Genomic DNA, 16,417 nt, shown 5'->3' with positions numbered 1-16,417 from the left:
TAGGACATAAAATAAATTTAATTTTAATAAAAAATGATAGAATCATTTCTTATGAAACACATCAACTTCCTTCATAAATTGAAGTTAGTTAACAGTTGTTAATCAGTCATTATAATTTAATTAGCTGATGCTAATTAGTTATTATAGTTAGTTAATTAACTGATGATAATTGAATAAAAAAGGGGAGACCTTTACTCATCCAAACGTCACTAAAATTAAAGATAAAAAAGAGGCATTTACATAAAAACCACCCAACTCTTATGTAATTATAAATCTAACACCTAAATCACATTAAAAAAAAAATGACTTTTAGGTGTTGTGTAAATACATAACATTTAAGTGGCATGTATGTAAATCTTTCTAAAGAACTTAAAAAACAGAATTTTTATATATTATATATTTAACACCCGAATTTTCATATTTGCATGGATAACACTCAATTCATAACATTACATTTTATAAATTTATTACAACAAAGGGTTATATATGTAAATATTAAAATTTTGATGTTAGATATTACAATATAAAAAATGTGTGACATGCATGGATATATTCCTGATTTTTTTAAAAGAAGGTGAGGGCAATAGTTCTCAGATCTACCTAAGGCAATAAATACATAAATTATCCTATATTATATTTTATTTATTTATTAAATTAATATATCTACTAACATATCCATTAATATTTATAATATCTTAGGAAATCTTTTTGAATATTTGCTTCCGTAAGGCTATCTATTATTTACATTTCCGATACCATAATAATGACAAAAATATGATTTTTCAATGTAATGATAAAAGTCTTTTAAACTTTTTCTTTTAATTATTTTTATATTTTTCTAATTACTATTTCACTATAACTATTTGATGTGTGCATCAAAGGAGACCAAATATAGCCTTTGAAGCCTAATTATAAATTTTGGCACAAGAAATGGAGTATCAATTATGTCTAACAGTGCATTTGAGATAGCAGTGTGGTGGCGGTACTGTCATGGCGGTATTGTCACAACTCACAGGCGTTTAGACAAAGCGTCTATTTAGGACAGCTGCAGCTTATTGAATAATCTGTTGGTAAACTGATTAAAAATAATCTGCCAATAAGCCAGGTGAGATGGCTATTACAAAATATTATTTTTTTTGAAAAGTCAGACTACTGTCATAAAATTGCCACCACACCTAGATAAGTGCGGTCTGAAAATATTATTTTCAGCGTTTTCAAAACATACTGTCATGAAATTGCCACCACACCTAGATAAGTACGGTCTGAAAATATTATTTTCAGCGTTTTCAAAACACATAAGCTGTCAAAACATAGCTTACCAAACAGGTCAGATGCGTTTTCAAAACACCACCGCGCCCAAAGTGTGTGTTCCAAGCTTTTTCAAAAAATTGGCGTGTGAAACTGGTCTGACTTTTGTTTAAAAAAATGCCTAAAGTGTGCTCCAAGCTTTTTCAAAAAATTTGCGTGTGAAACTGGTCTGACTTTTGTTTAAAAAAATAATGATAAATAATAGTAATTGTAACTTTTTAAGTACCATCTTTAGGTGTGCTAAATATGAGTACCAGACCTTACACATGGGGGGGATTCGAACACTGATCTGAGGAGACTTCCGACCTTCAAAGAGACTGCTCTACTAACAGGCCACATAATGAATACACACATAGCGCGCGCGCGCACACACACACACTTCACTATAAACCTGATTTCTGGGTGTCTCAACGTTCTAATTAGCAAGTACAGGTTTATCGTAGCAAACAACCATTTTTCAGGCCATAACTGATCACACGGACCCTTAAGGAATTGAGCAGCCTATATAGACACAACTCAGGGGCAAGCTGGAGAAAATAGAAGCAATCATAACTTTTCATAAAACTATAATAAAATCATTCTAAGAAATTCTAATTCATGAAATAGACGCAATCGTCTACTTTTGCTTTCACCTCATGACCATAGAAGAAAATTTCTTGTTTTGTGTGCCATGTAATGATACATCAAATGTGCCAAATAAAAAAATTGCAACAAGTTGCTAAAGAGGAAATAAATCTGCTAAAGCAAGGCTGGTGATCACAAATCTTCTTAAATGATACTATCAAAAAGCACAAAATGTTAATTTGATACCTTCTTCAATGCTTCGGCTAGAGCAAGGAGAAATTATTGGAAGAATTTCATTCCTAGAGCTCCATATAAAATTGCAACTTTGTTGCTGATATGAGAACCGAAATATATATATATGATCAGATTCAAAATGTTCTGGCTGCTCCATAGGGTCTGCTTCACTGATAGATTTTGTTGTTTTCATGAGCAAAATTAGTCTAATCATATGGCTTATCTTCAAATACGTTGTTATAAAAAAAACCAATGTCACTTAAAATATATGTAGGCGCTTTACAGATCACTTGATGTATCAAGCCATGAATAATCATATGGCTTATCTTCAAATACGTTGTTATAAGAAAAACCAATGTCACTTAAAATATATGTATGCGCTTTACAGATCACTTGATGTATCAAGCCATGAAAGAAGATCAGGGAACATTAAACAACAAAACACAAGCATGCAGCAACTTCCTCCAGAATTCAGATAATGTACTTGAATATTTTATACCAGACAAATCCAAGAACAATTTGATTTATGTCCTTAGCCAACATAAGAGATGTGATGTTCAGACAGAGAATGAAGTCCAATGTTTCCAAGGGAATAGATTTTGACATGTCAGAAAAGCTGTTTTTGTCATAATTTTTTTACTAAGGGCTTCTTTGGGATCAATTTTGTTTAATGTTTTTCTTTTTATTTTTTATTTTGTTTTTAAGAACATGTTTATTTAGTTTTTATATGTTTTTATTTTTGTTTCTAAAAAAAAATAAACATATTTTTGAAAACACCCAAATAACTTTTAGGTGTTTTGAGTGTTTTAAAATACAATCATATTTTAATCCAACATACCAAAACATGTTTTGTTTCAAATCAAAACATAAACAAAAGAAAATAAAAACATATGATAGAAAACAAAAAAACAAAATTGATTCTAATTGGCCCTTAATTAAGATAATGACAAAAAAATGAAATATATACAAACAAGAATAAAAATCAGCTAGACACAAAAGCTTGCAACTCAAAACATTGATTTAGATGTTAGATACACAATGTGTTATAAACATAAATATGAAATTTTAGAGGTTAGATACACAAATAAATAAGATTTATGAGGCATGTATGTAGGATTTTGTATTCACCTTACAAGAATACATGTAAAATCAATTGTGTAAATAAATTAGATTGTATGAACAATGAAAAATCATTAAATACATTAGATTCCTGTGCTAGATACATAAAACCCCCTTATTGTAATGCATGGGTTATAGAACAAGTCAATTAAGATAGACAATAATATTAAATACCTCTCCAGAAACGGAAGAAATAAACAAATAAAGCAACTACATAGTTCATTACTTCCAGACCAACATTTTCTGTATAATGACATCTTTATTAATATTGTTTTGAAGTTTAATCGAAGCAAAAAAGTTTATACTCACTTTGAAACATGAGCTAAATCGAAACACATGGTAAAACATTCAATTTCTAGCTTAAGAGCAACACAACCGTCAATCCTGAAATATAAATACAACAATGTACGTTAAAAAAATATATTAAGAAATAAGTTCATTAATGATAAAAGTACCGATACTAATAAGATGTGAAAATACATAAGCTGATATGTACTTATACTCTACAAATTTGAATTATATAAGTGGACGACAACAATATCTCTAAATGTAATCATCTCCTCTGCATCTTCCCCATCCTCATCCACATTTGGATCAAAATTTGTGCTAAATGTTGTTATCAATATGCAATCCCACTCTAACCTCATGTGCCTCTGGATGGATAAATTGATTATCAGCATCACATGTCTTAAACTCCGGATCAATTTATGATCGATGCCTACATATTTAGTTATGTAATATCATCCTTACCACCACAATAAGTCATTTTTTGAAGGAATAATTAGGCATCTATAAAAATTCAGTATTTTTTCTTCCAGGCACAAAATGCACATTCTACAATGGCTCAAAGTGAAGAATAAGTCCTCTTTAAGTATCCCATGTATATGCCAACTTCCTCGTACAAAATCTTATATGCCATAACTTATTTCTAGATGAGGCTTGAGATATTCCCTCAATACACAATATCAACTAAATAAAATTTTCCTCTATATTAAATATTTAAATTAACGAAAGACTAAATTTAAAGATATATATATAAAAAAATCATCTATCTTTAACATAAAAAAATCTGGTGTTGCTGAAAAAATACACTTTGGATCCCTCATAGTAGGTTAAAAAATAAGAGCATCATTAGTTGAAATCTCCAATGCCGGTGCAATAAATATGAAATACATATTATAATCAGTTACAGTTGTTGCGTTTTTTGCTGTTGAATTATGTTAACCTATGTAAGTTATTTGCTCCTCAACAGGAATGAGAGAATCAACATATGTGCTATAGCTCCAAAGCTATTTTTAAAATATGTCATGTAAGGTGCATCGCCAAAAATTTCACGGGAATATCACAGATTTGCTTATCTGTCGATGCTATAACATTCATTGATAACTTTATGCTTGAAGACAAAAAAAAAATCTACTTATTGTTTCTGTCGAGTGTTGGAAACGTTTACTTTAATTACTTCATTATATGTCATAATATAATGGCAAGCACTTCTCTACAAGTTGTTTCCTGTGATTCATGTAAATAATAAGATGATTCAAGCAATCAAGTAAATCATTAAATATTATTTATAACATTTTGAATATATTTTGAAATCTCATCAATGATCACATAGAAGTTCACATACCCATTTATCCCAAGTATGAGTTGATGTCATATATGGCCTCATATTCAAATATAATGCAAAATAATCATTTCATCAAGCATGTTGATGCAGGATGTAAATTATAAAATTGAGCACAACATATTAACTCATTAATTGAAAGCCACTCCTCCTCGTAATCAAAACTATCATAGTTTGACACTTCTTCAAACATTATGGCTCAGCTATAAACAATAAAAAAAATGCACGCAAAACTGAGTAATAAGTAATGCTGATAAAATGTTCAAAGTTAGCTACAAGGTAATACTGAATAAAACTTAAATCACACAATATAATATAGTCAGGTTGTTCAACTTTTTCTAAGTGGCGTTCTTGATACAGGTGTGAAGGATCATACTGTAGATGTACCTTTACGTTCTTGATATGCTACAGGTGTGAAGGATCATACTGTAGATGTACCTTTTCATGATTGTTTTGTACCGTTTGGAGTAACATATGAAAGTAACCCAAACATATTTCATCCAGACAGAACTTATAGATTGAGCATTGTTTAATAGCAAGTGCTTGATGCTTAAAAAATTCCCCAAATATATTCTTCTAAATTTCTGGTTGGGATTTTAAGAACGGTCAAAGAAGGAGACATTCAAGATCAAATTCTAGAATAGAAATTGGAATATTTGTCAATTTTCTTTTTATAGAAAATTATAGGAAGTTTTACATGCATGCCACTCAATCTCTATGTATTTACATATCTAACATCTAAACTTCAATTTTTACATACATACCACCTTACCAATGCAAATGCATGATACCACCTTACCAATGCATGAAAAGGTGTATTTCACTTTTTTATGTTGAAATGGCAGAATTGTTTATGTGATATGAAAGGTTTGGATTATATAAATGTAAGAAATATATTTATATATATATTTCTGGGGCATTTACATACATACCACCAAATTCATATTTATTTACATAACTAACGCTAAATATATATATATATATATATATATGATTAGAATTAGTTAAGATTTAATAATAAAAAAAAGAAGAAATGACCCAAAATTGTGAATTGATATTGATTAGATAATTTTAGCAATTTTGTTGTAATTTTTCATTTTGAAAAATTGGCAATCCGTTTATTCTTAACTATGTTTGTTGGTTGTTCATACTCATGGTATTTTCATTTTTTAGGTGAAGGCAATTTTTACACTTATACTCCAAAGGCAGCAATTTACTAATATACCTAGGAACATATGAGTATCTCTGTCTACACCTTGCACTAAATCCAGAAAAGCTGACATGACTACTGATAATTATCATCATTATTGGTGACTAATGCGAGCACTGCTGCCCAAAAATGTGAAATGCAAACAGCAAGTATGGTACAAGGTTGTCAAATCAAAGCCAAGCAAGGTTTATAGTATGCTATCGAGTGAAGGAAATTCTGTCAGATTATACCAAAATGAGGCGTCTTATATTACCTTTTAACTACTGTAAAATGCACAAACTGTAGCCACTCTGAAAAATCCTAGCTATCTCACGCTCTGTTGAATAAAAAATTGAACAGACATTTTAAGCAGCATTGAATAATATGAGGTCTGAAGAAAGCCAACCATATTCCTATAAGGTATTTCGTTGCCCTTTTACTTATACAACTACTATAAGTAGCTTGGGTTAAGGCTAATGGTGATGATTTTTTGTTTACTTTTGATATATTTATCGCTATATGCTCATTTGTCTTCTTGTAATATTTGCACTCCTTGTTCATCCTTTTTTTTTTTTTCATCATTTGTTCTGAAACATTTGGCTATCCTTGGTGATCATTCTTAAGACTGCAGCATTTGCTTAATAGCACGAAACTAAAATATTTGCTTAGCCTGAAATCTATAGCTTCAAATTATTTAACTGCTTTTACAGCAGAGGGGAGTAAAACTTTCTGTGAATTATGTTGTCTATGATTCTAGTGACGCAGGGCATCTCCCGCATGGGAGTTCCCCCGACGGAAGCGATAGATTTCAAACTAAAATTCTCTGGTCATTGAAACTACCAATCCCGTGGGGGAGTTCTCCCCATACTCAATCTCTGTCGTGGATCAATAGTTTGATAGCTCAAATGTTATTCCCTTCTCCTCAATACAAGAATTTGGCAACAATGATGATGAAATCCAAGTCATTTTCAACGACCAGAGAAACAAAGATGTCATCTTAATCAAAGTTCTAAAGCAATTACATTAGCTTTTTCCCGAGAACAACTTTAGAATCGTCGCCGGATTTCTTCTTGACATGATTGTTGAGGAGAAGAAAAGCTCTCCATGGATCCTGACCAGATATCGATGCAGTGAGGTATATGTTATGTAAAACCAAATAATGACAATAGGACAGTTTTCGAAACTGATTGAACCAACCATTTACAAAGTTGAGTCTTCAATTTAGCCAGACTGAAGATCAACTACTATCTGGCAATTCACCTTCATTCTTTTGGCCATTTTAAAAAAGGTCATACTTTTTTCTTTCTCGATTGTCTAGTGAGATCAAAGCTTGTGTTATTAATGTGCTCAAGCTCTAGATCAATAACCCTTACTAGGTTATTGAAGGCTAGAAAAGGGAAATGAGAGCATGCAAAACCGATTTTTTTTTCTCTCTTTTTTAGGTTTATTATCTATCATGCTTATTTCTATAAATGTGATTTATTTCTATTTCATTTTGAACTAATCCCATTTCTAGAGATGAGATGTAACCACTATGGTGGTTTTATTTTCAATATATCTTTTGGGAGTTCATGTGTTGCTTGTTTTTCTTTGTTGAATGCTTAATGGCCTATGAATTGTTTGACCATCAATTGATAGGAGTTTGTTTTAATTTCATATTTGGAGGGCAAACTTATCTTAAATCAAATACCGTGTTGATAGATCATAAATTAGAGATAATTATGGTGAACCCATGTAGTCCATTTTAAGATTCAAAAAGAGTAAATGGTTTTTTTTTGAAATGACTCGATCACCAAGAGGTAGATAAGATGTGTAGAGAAAATAAAAACACTAAACTTTCAAAAGAAATGTAACAACCTCTGGTTAAACCTCAATATTAATTGTGCAACTGCTATTCTTATAGAACATAATCCCAAGTGTGAATTTACATGAAATACAATCCCTAGACCTCAGCCTTAATGATTTCTAATCCCTAAAATTTATGTCTTCTAGTAATTAATCCGTTAATATTATCATATAATAGCTTGTAATTTAGTTTAGAATTTTATCATCATCCCCATTTTGATAGCATTGATGGTACTAAATCATCTCAATTTTAGGACTTGGCATTTCAATCTATGTGGAATGATGCACTTACTCACTACCTTATTACTAGTGTACCCACACACCTTTGAGAGTGTTCGATCACCACATCACTTCACACGATAAAATGACTCTCATTAAAGCTAGAAATAAAGATTAAAACCACAACATATCAATTTTTTTCTACAAGAAAAGTTTTCAAGTATTTACAACACAAGTCTCTCCATGTAGAATATAAGCAAACTAAATGTTGTCGTCATTAACATCTTCAACGTCACCATTGTCTAGTATTGCAACTATTTTGGTTAATAATTTTTGTGACCCTGTCCGAAGCTTGAAATTAAACAAAAAAGGAGTGGACGGTCAGACGGTGAAATTAGATTATATGAGGGGAGATTGTAATAATCATATAAAATAATAATAAATATATAAATATATATAACTAAAAAATATAAAAAAATGAAATCTAGGAAAATAAATTTTAACAGGCCTAGATTTAAGGAGTTGAGCATCTTCATTCGTAACAATCAGAGATCGAACGAATCAGAAAGAGCGAGAGGCGAGAATGAGAGACAGACAAGGAAGAAAGAAGGAGAATAGGAGGAACCCTAGCCAAATGAGGAGACGTTGTCCTGTACAAAGGAAGACGACATCACGTTTGATTGCTTGTGAGAAGGAAGTGGTGATGGTAGAAACCCTAGCCAAGGTTCACGCAGCAGAAAAAGCTAAGGAGAGGAGTCATGTGTTTCTCTTACCACAGATTCGACATTGTGCCCTAGTCGTGCAAAGGAAGGGAAGAGGTTGGTAGCTTTGTCCATGAAGGAGGATAACAGACCGAGCCTTGAAGCGGAGAGCCGGCCTCAACAAACGCTAGTCGAGTGGCTCTTGTGCGAGTGTTGCGATAGGAAGGAGAACGCTTGGTTGTGCGGAGGAAGAGAAGGGAGGTCACGACTCTCATGCGAGAAGGGGACTTCCTGCGGGAAGGTCAAACAACCAAAGAGAATGGTAAGCTTAGTGTTATGGTTTATCAATTACAAATAAATAAATAAATAACTATATATATATATATAATTTAGTTTGATATTATTAGATTATATTAAACTTATGATAGAGATTAAGGTGACAAGCAATTAAATAAGGAAATTTTGGTAGTGACTGGGATTGGCATAAGAAAAAGATTAAGGTAATTATTAGGTTGGATGTTGTTATTTATGTAAGTTGATTTGAATTGTTAAATTAATATTAATTGAGATTGAAAAATGTGAATAGTAAGTTTTAATGAATGACATGACACTTTGGAAAGTTCAAGTTATTAAATTGGATGATCTATATGAGTAGAATGGTAAAAATCTTGAGGCGAGTAATTGCACTTTTAAATTACAGTAATATTTTATATTTTTAAATATATTCCTACTTATAGTATTAATTGTTATATTGTATACCATTGAAATATCAAATATGATTCTTCATATTGTTAATCATAAAGTATGCATGTTTAATATTGTTGTTTTAATAATTTCATAATAGTTTATTTTAGAAAAAAATTAGTTTATTTTATGACCTATGGAGTTAGTAAATCTATATTTTATTAGTAGATAAACATATGTTGTCTCATAGGATGTCTCATAAAAATGTATGATATGAAGAATGGAGTAGTGCATATATGAATGCTTGTATGTGTATGCTACGAGAAAGAGTTCACTCTCTTATCCCACGCACATAAGATGTTTTTCTATCACCCTAGCTAATTGTGATGTTTAGATCGCTAATCACTATGTCGACAAGAGAATATCAACTAGGGGTGAGTATACACATTTCCACCTCAAACAATTATGTAAATTAGATCACGAGTTGCTATGACAACGGGTAAATATCAATCAAGGGTGTGTTAGGTTATGTTTTGACGGTGCTCCTAAGACAGATGTGAATGTTAATAATTTAAAAAAAAGTAAATTTAAAACCAAATTTTTGAAAGTGAAGTTAATGTTAATGCATTTAGAAGTTTAAGTTATTTCCATTAAATGTCATCGACACATACATTAGATTATTATAAGATTTTTATAGAAATATGAAGAAACAACAAGAATATTACTTTCTATTCATTAGGTTATTATAGTTTAGAAATGTGTTTGCTCCTAAGTTATATTTAGATTACTCATTGTGTTATTTTAATTTTTTCCAGATTTTAAACTTCTTAAAAAGATAAATAGAAGAGGAAACAATGTGTGCAGAAGACCAGTTCTAAAAGGTAACTATTTTTATTTGATCAATTTACTTGTTTTCTTTAGTGTCTCTTTCAATTAATAGTTGGATATTAAATTTTGTTAGTGTTTGTTCCCATCTTAGTCAATTCTAAGCCCTAAGCCAGGTCGTGACAAGAATAGTTGGATTTGACAGAAAAAGAAATCACAACATTACATTTTGAATTGAGTGAATGAAAGCAAGCATAACTTCATTGATCATCTGGTTATAGATGGAGCTTAGTTGGAAGTCTCAAATTTTCCTTTTCAACCTTCATTTGTTATGCTACATATCTCGTAAGAGGTATCTTGATTTGTTTCACAACAAGTTTGTTCTATACTAAATACCTTGTGAGAGGAGTCTTGAATTAGGTTCATCGAAACAAGTTTGCCAAAAGTTGGCATGTGAAACTTAAATTAGGTTTTTCTAATCTAAGGCCTTGGATTCATTTCATCATGTATTATCGAAGAAAGACATTAGCGATGTTTTTTGCTTCACTCTGTTAAAGATATTTGAACTATATGAAAAGCATATGCAAAATTTTCACGACAGCAACTAACCAAACAAAGGTAACAAAGCAAATAGTAATTACACAAACATCAATTTTTTTTTTTCTATTTAATGATATAGCACTGTAATCATTAGGATAAGTTCTTTTGAAGGAGCAGTATCCTTGGTAACCATATTAATCAAGTTAAAAAAAACACCTACATAACTACAAACCGAGCTATTTTGAGCAAACTACAAATGGCTCTTAATTCATAAAACTTGTAAAAAAAAAAAGAAAAGAAAAGCCAAAACCGTTACATAAATTAAGTAAATATTAAGGTGTGAAAACAATCTTAACTAAGCACACTTCTGTGACTAATAAAAATTACAAAATTTAACCCACAAAACATTATCGCAATAACAAAGCAGCTCTCATCAAATATATACTTAGACACCTAAGCAAAACTACATGATCAGTGACAATAAAAAGGGTCAATACCTTATGTGAAACATTATCAGCTTTCACACACCTGCCTGAACCAGAGAACAAAACCAGCCAACACTAAAAACTGTATGGCTTACAAAGTGGATCTCATTTTACAGGCTTTCTGAATTCGTGCCATATTTCATAATGATTAAACAACAAGCTATCATGAGTGTGTTTCCCAACATACTGCAACCCTATCCTCTCAAGTCTCCTGGGGCACTCCTCCTTAATCCTCGAACAAAACTTGATATTATGTGAAACAAAGATCCTCCCTTTCACTGGTTTCAGCTTCGCAGCCAACTTCTCCAAACCAACCCAAACAAGCTGATCAGGAATGTGGAGAAAAACTGCACTGGAATATATCAAATCATACGAACTGTCAGCTCCAAATCGGGAAAAATCCATATCATCCCCTCTAAGGATGAGTGGGCGCTTATGAAGGAGCCCCTGTGAGGGAAGCTCATAGCGGAGAGCTGCAAGGAGTGAGAGTTCATCTCGCTCTAGGCAATTATAGTGACCTGAATCAAGGTACCGGATGAAGTGGAGACCGACACGAAGAGTGCCACAACCAACTTCCAGTACAAGATCAGAGGGTTGGAGAGCAATGGCAGATGCAAGGAACTCGAAGATGTCACGACCACCAGCCCAAGGTTCCCCATAGTTACTGTGGTGCTCCTCCACCAGCAGCTCACCCGGGCAAGGCAGAGCTGTGTGGTTTTTTCCTGCATCTTCGTAGTGTGAAATGCCCTTGAATCTGAAAAATAGATGAACAAAATCGGAAAAGACTTGCTTACAAATTATAGAGATGCCCAAAGCCTAGGTTTGACAAAGCGATTTACAAGAAAAAAGAAGGGAATAAAAAAATTCAGCAGCGGATCACCTCAAGAGATCGTCGAGCTGCTGTTCGCGGCTGCGGGGATTGATGCCTTTGCGAAGGGAATGCCAGGCGTGGGGGGTGTCGGATGGATCGAGGAGAGAGTTATAGTGGATCTGAGAACGGAGCCACTTTATATCTTCAGAGGTAGGAACGATCTGTTCCCGCATTCCGTTGTCGCCGCGGCCACCAATGTCGGTGATTTCCAGGGAAGAAGAAGAACAAGAGCAGGACGGCGAGAGAGAGGGGAAGAGGAGTAAAAGGATGAGTACGGCGGAAGCAGAAGCTAGAACCAGGATTAGGGCGGATACCTTCGGCTGAAAAGCCATACGAGAGCAACTTTCAGCGCTGTTTGGCAGAAGAATTTGAGCAGGATTTAGGTCCCAAACAGTAAAACTGTTCGGCTTCAATTAGGACTTAGCATATTCGGTGAATTCTTATATAACAATTAAAACCTGATAATTATTTGACATCACATTTGTTGAATCTAATTAAGTTCTTTGACTGTTTAATTTAATTTGAATCTGTTAAATCTGAAAAAAATAATAAATAAATAGAAATTGAAGTCCCAAGCATTTTATATGGTGGGAATAAGCCAATCTTTTTCAAATCCAGCGTAAAATAGGATACCAAACAGCCATTAAGGGCCTGTCTGGTAATGGATCTAGAGCGGGATTCAACCTAGATTTAACCTAAATCTTCTCAGATGGTCGTTTTGGACAAAATAAAGCACCGATTTGATAAATCCAGGTTTCGGCCTTAAATCCCAGATTCACTAAATCCCTCCAATCGGCGGATTGAGTAAATCCCAGAAGAGCGAAGAGAAAGAATGGTAAGAACAGATTACCTTCCTCACTGGTTTCGGGTAGCAGCTGAGCGGAAGGAGGACAAGGATGGAGTTTCGGTGGTCTCTACATGCCGCGATCCCGTCGTCGCCTTCCCAGGAATAGCGAGGTTTCGATCACGAAGGCCATGGTTTCGGGGTTAGAAAAATCCTAGCTAGCTCTAATTGTGATCCCTTTCTCCTTCTTTTTAGCTTGAAATCCTAATTTAGTAAAACCAGTTGGAAGGTGGATTTAGGGGGTTTAGAGGAGCTAAAGCATGGGAAAGCGGGGAGAAGAAATGAAGAGAAGAAAGACAATGGTTAATCGGGTAGGAGCAGAGTGAAGGAGTTTCAGTGATCTCTAAACCCTGCGACTACCGCGAGGGTTTCAGGAAGTAAGGTGGTTTCCAGCGAAAGCGAGTGAGGGATTGGGGATTTAAAAGAATTTTAATTAAGTTAATATTAATTAATATTAATTAATGATTAGTAAGAAATAAGATTATTGTTGGAAAATAAATTAATTTAATAAAATTTTATTAATGATTAAATAATTTTGTGATTTACTAATTATTTTTTAATAATGATTAAAAATAAAAAAAATTAAATTAATTTTACTTCATCAAATACGGATCTTGAGGCATAGCATGAATCTCGAGGTAATTTTTTGAGCTAAAAAAAGATTGAAACTTCGATGAAAAATCATCCAAGTTTCAGATAGAGGTAAACGTCAAATCAAACTGATTGGCTCTATGAGATGAGCATAATGACAACAAAGTTGGTCAGATATAAAACAAATCAAATCTAGATCAAGTTCTTAAGCCATTTTTAAAAGTTTTAGTGTTATTTGTGAGGTTAAAAAAAATCCAAATCTGACAAACTTACAGTCGATCGAACGTCTCGACTAGATGAACACAATGAGTTTATGATCACTCAATTCAGACATTATTAAGGCACTCTTCCGACTATTCAATTGAGTGGTTTGAATTCTTTTCTTATTTATAGGGAAACCTCTCTCAGACTCTATAAATAAAGCACTACCCCCTGTATGAAAGTGGAAAGAGGACCTTGACCTTGAACCATAGGAAGCCTGGAACTTTGAGGAGAAGGAAATGAGGTCTAGTGTTCCAAACCAAAGGTCCAGCAAATGCTGACCATTGTCGACCATCGCTCGGCAACTGGGATCGACCACTGCGGTTGTCCCCTGCTAGTTGTAACGAAGCCCTTTTTGGAATCATAGCGTGCGCTGTGGACACTTGACGTACGTTGCGAAGCAACAAAGCACCCTATGGAGCAGAGCAGTGGCGTAGCCCGAAGATAATATAAGGACGAGCCTTGCATACGGCGTAACAATGTTTTCTACATACGGTGCAATGATGCACCCAGCATACGGTGCAATGATGTGTCCCAAAGACAGTGTAACAACGCACCCCGCAATAACCGCTTAAAATCATCGTACTCACAATGACTTCCTTCGAACTCTATAAGCTATTTTCATGTAGCTCTCAACTCCGACCTCTAAGGCCTACAAATGTTATCTAAGCTCATGCAGCTCCTAACGACTTTGAGACCCTAACGATATTATTATAGCTTATGTAGCTCCAAACTTCGGCCTCTGCAGTTTACGAACGCTATCACAGCTCATGCAACTCCCAAACTCAAGTTGATGTGGTCTATGAACGTTATCATAGCTCGTGCAGCTCCCAAATTTTAGTCTTTGTGGCCTACAAATAATATCACAGCTTCTGCAGCTCCTCTCCAGCTTCTGTGACCTATAGACGTTATCACAGCTCCTGCATCCCCCAAAATTCAACCTCTACAACTTATAAATGTTTTCACAGCTCATGCAACTCTAAAATATGGCCTCCACACCCTACAAACGTTATCATAGCTCATGTGGCTCTCAAACTCTGGCCTTCGCGCCCTACAAATATTTTCATAGCTTGTGCAGCTCTCAAATGCCACTCAAATGCAAGCTTGACAAAATTCGGGTGGAAATAAAAAGGAGTCATGCTCTAAACTCACGAGTCAAGCTACAAAGGGGAAGTGAAGGAGTTGCTCTTCACACTCATGCCAATCAGTAGGCCTTAAATTTAGGTCATCTGAGGCATCGATGGATCCTGCCAAAATTCAGACTAGAGTCCAGGAAATGGGTGTATCCATCAACATCATATCCAACCAGGTCGAACATGTTGTTGATGGCCACTCATTCGTAAGGGACTAGTTTTGCCAGACAAAGACCTTGTTGTCTTAGGTGCCTTAGCACTTGCCATGAAATCTTGAATGATATGAACGACGACAGTACCAGGTTCAACAACAAAGGACTCCCAACTCTTTTGTTGTATTGTCTCCTCCATGGGGCCACCCAGGCAAGAATAAGCCATGTTCTAAAATTAGCTTGTGGGAGGCCAACACTCCGGTGTACTAATCTTGTGTTGTGGAACTCACAAAGTAGGTCGCATCAACTAATCAAAACCAGCTTTTGTCCTCCTTTCTCTTGTTAAGCATGAGGCCATAATTAATGCAAGACTTCATGAAAGGTTTTAGAATGAAAAGAGAGAATTTTGTAGAAGCCACGGTATGAGTGAAACTTTCACAGTGCCCCAGCTCCATATTTATAAATGGATTGGCGTCCCGGTGCTTGGGTACAATGTCTAGGCATTGATCCAATAATTTTAATGATTCATTTTATCATGTGTTTGTTGTGAATGGACACCTTCAATGATATTTATGGAGCGTTGCAATGCCAGATTCCAACACTAAGGAACTAGGTCAAATCTAGTCAACCTACCACCAAAACATCCATTAAAATCCTTCTGGTGGGCCCTAGCACTCATTACAAGCATTGGTCAACACAAAGTTGTAATACAACATTTTGGCTCAAGATTAGTATTTTACAGGTCATCTAATGAGCACACTTACACGAATGACATCAGGGCACCGAACAAAGGCACTGGGTCACCCAATTCAAGTTCACTTTTTCACTCCATGGAATGAGAAAAATTGTGTTTGTGGTGTCTCATAAATGGTGATGACCTCGAAGTACAAAAAAAATGATGTCAGCAATGTGATTAGATGGGTCTAGCTGGTTATGCTTTCTAGTTAAGACTGTAAGTCCAAGTAAAGGGCATGCATAGGCCTATGTAGGGCAAAGTTATAAGTGTCATTGTTGTGCTTACATTAATTAATTTCATAGACCTACATTGCTTGCATGCTAGGCCTCACTAATATTTAGGATCATGGCTATCTTTACAATGATTTAGTTTTCATCATCAAATTGGTTTTTTTTTCGTTGGAATGTTGCAAGACTTGCAAATCTACATCGCATGATGAAATCTCCTCACATGTTCAACCATTATGCATATTGTGTTTGCTTTTACTTATCT

At 34.1% G+C, this 16,417-nt stretch overlaps 1 protein-coding gene across 3 annotated transcripts; it reads right to left on the bottom strand.

The window, feature by feature from the left end:
- Positions 1 to 1,952: 1,952 nt before the first annotated feature.
- Positions 1,953 to 13,437, bottom strand: LOC110022273. Of its 3 annotated transcripts, none has more exons than XR_002293757.1 (4): positions 13,059 to 13,437; positions 12,218 to 12,559; positions 11,350 to 12,091; positions 1,953 to 2,276 (listed from the first exon to the last, which is right to left on the bottom strand). XR_002293757.1 is itself a non-coding variant. In XM_020721125.1 (3 exons), the coding sequence occupies exons 2-3, from the start codon at positions 12,538 to 12,540 to the stop codon at positions 11,443 to 11,445; spliced, it is 972 nt and encodes a 323-aa protein (XP_020576784.1). In that variant the 5' UTR covers positions 12,541 to 12,559; positions 13,059 to 13,437; the 3' UTR covers positions 11,267 to 11,442. The 3 variants fall into 3 exon arrangements, 1 of the variants encoding a protein (XP_020576784.1); XR_002293758.1 differs by having other exon boundaries at positions 11,381 to 12,091; XM_020721125.1 differs by lacking the exon at positions 1,953 to 2,276 and having other exon boundaries at positions 11,267 to 12,091.
- Between the last annotated feature and the right edge of the window lie 2,980 nt (positions 13,438 to 16,417).

Source organism: Phalaenopsis equestris, unplaced genomic scaffold, assembly GCF_001263595.1.
Source record: "Phalaenopsis equestris unplaced genomic scaffold, ASM126359v1 Scaffold000180, whole genome shotgun sequence".
In the NCBI taxonomy this organism is placed as follows: Eukaryota; Viridiplantae; Streptophyta; class Magnoliopsida; order Asparagales; family Orchidaceae; genus Phalaenopsis; species Phalaenopsis equestris.
This window is presented reverse-complemented; position numbering and strand designations above follow the sequence as displayed.

What these genes read in the sequence shown, in the direction of transcription:
- LOC110022273 (XM_020721125.1), bottom strand. Translation starts at nt 12,540, where the DNA reads ATGGCTTTTCAGCCGAAGGTATCCGCCCTAATCCTGGTTCTAGCTTCT. An exon ending in CAGCTCGACGATCTCTTGAG is followed by an intron (nt 12,092 to 12,217) that starts GTGATCCGCTGC and finishes TCTATTTTTCAG; the next exon opens with ATTCAAGGGCATTTCACACT.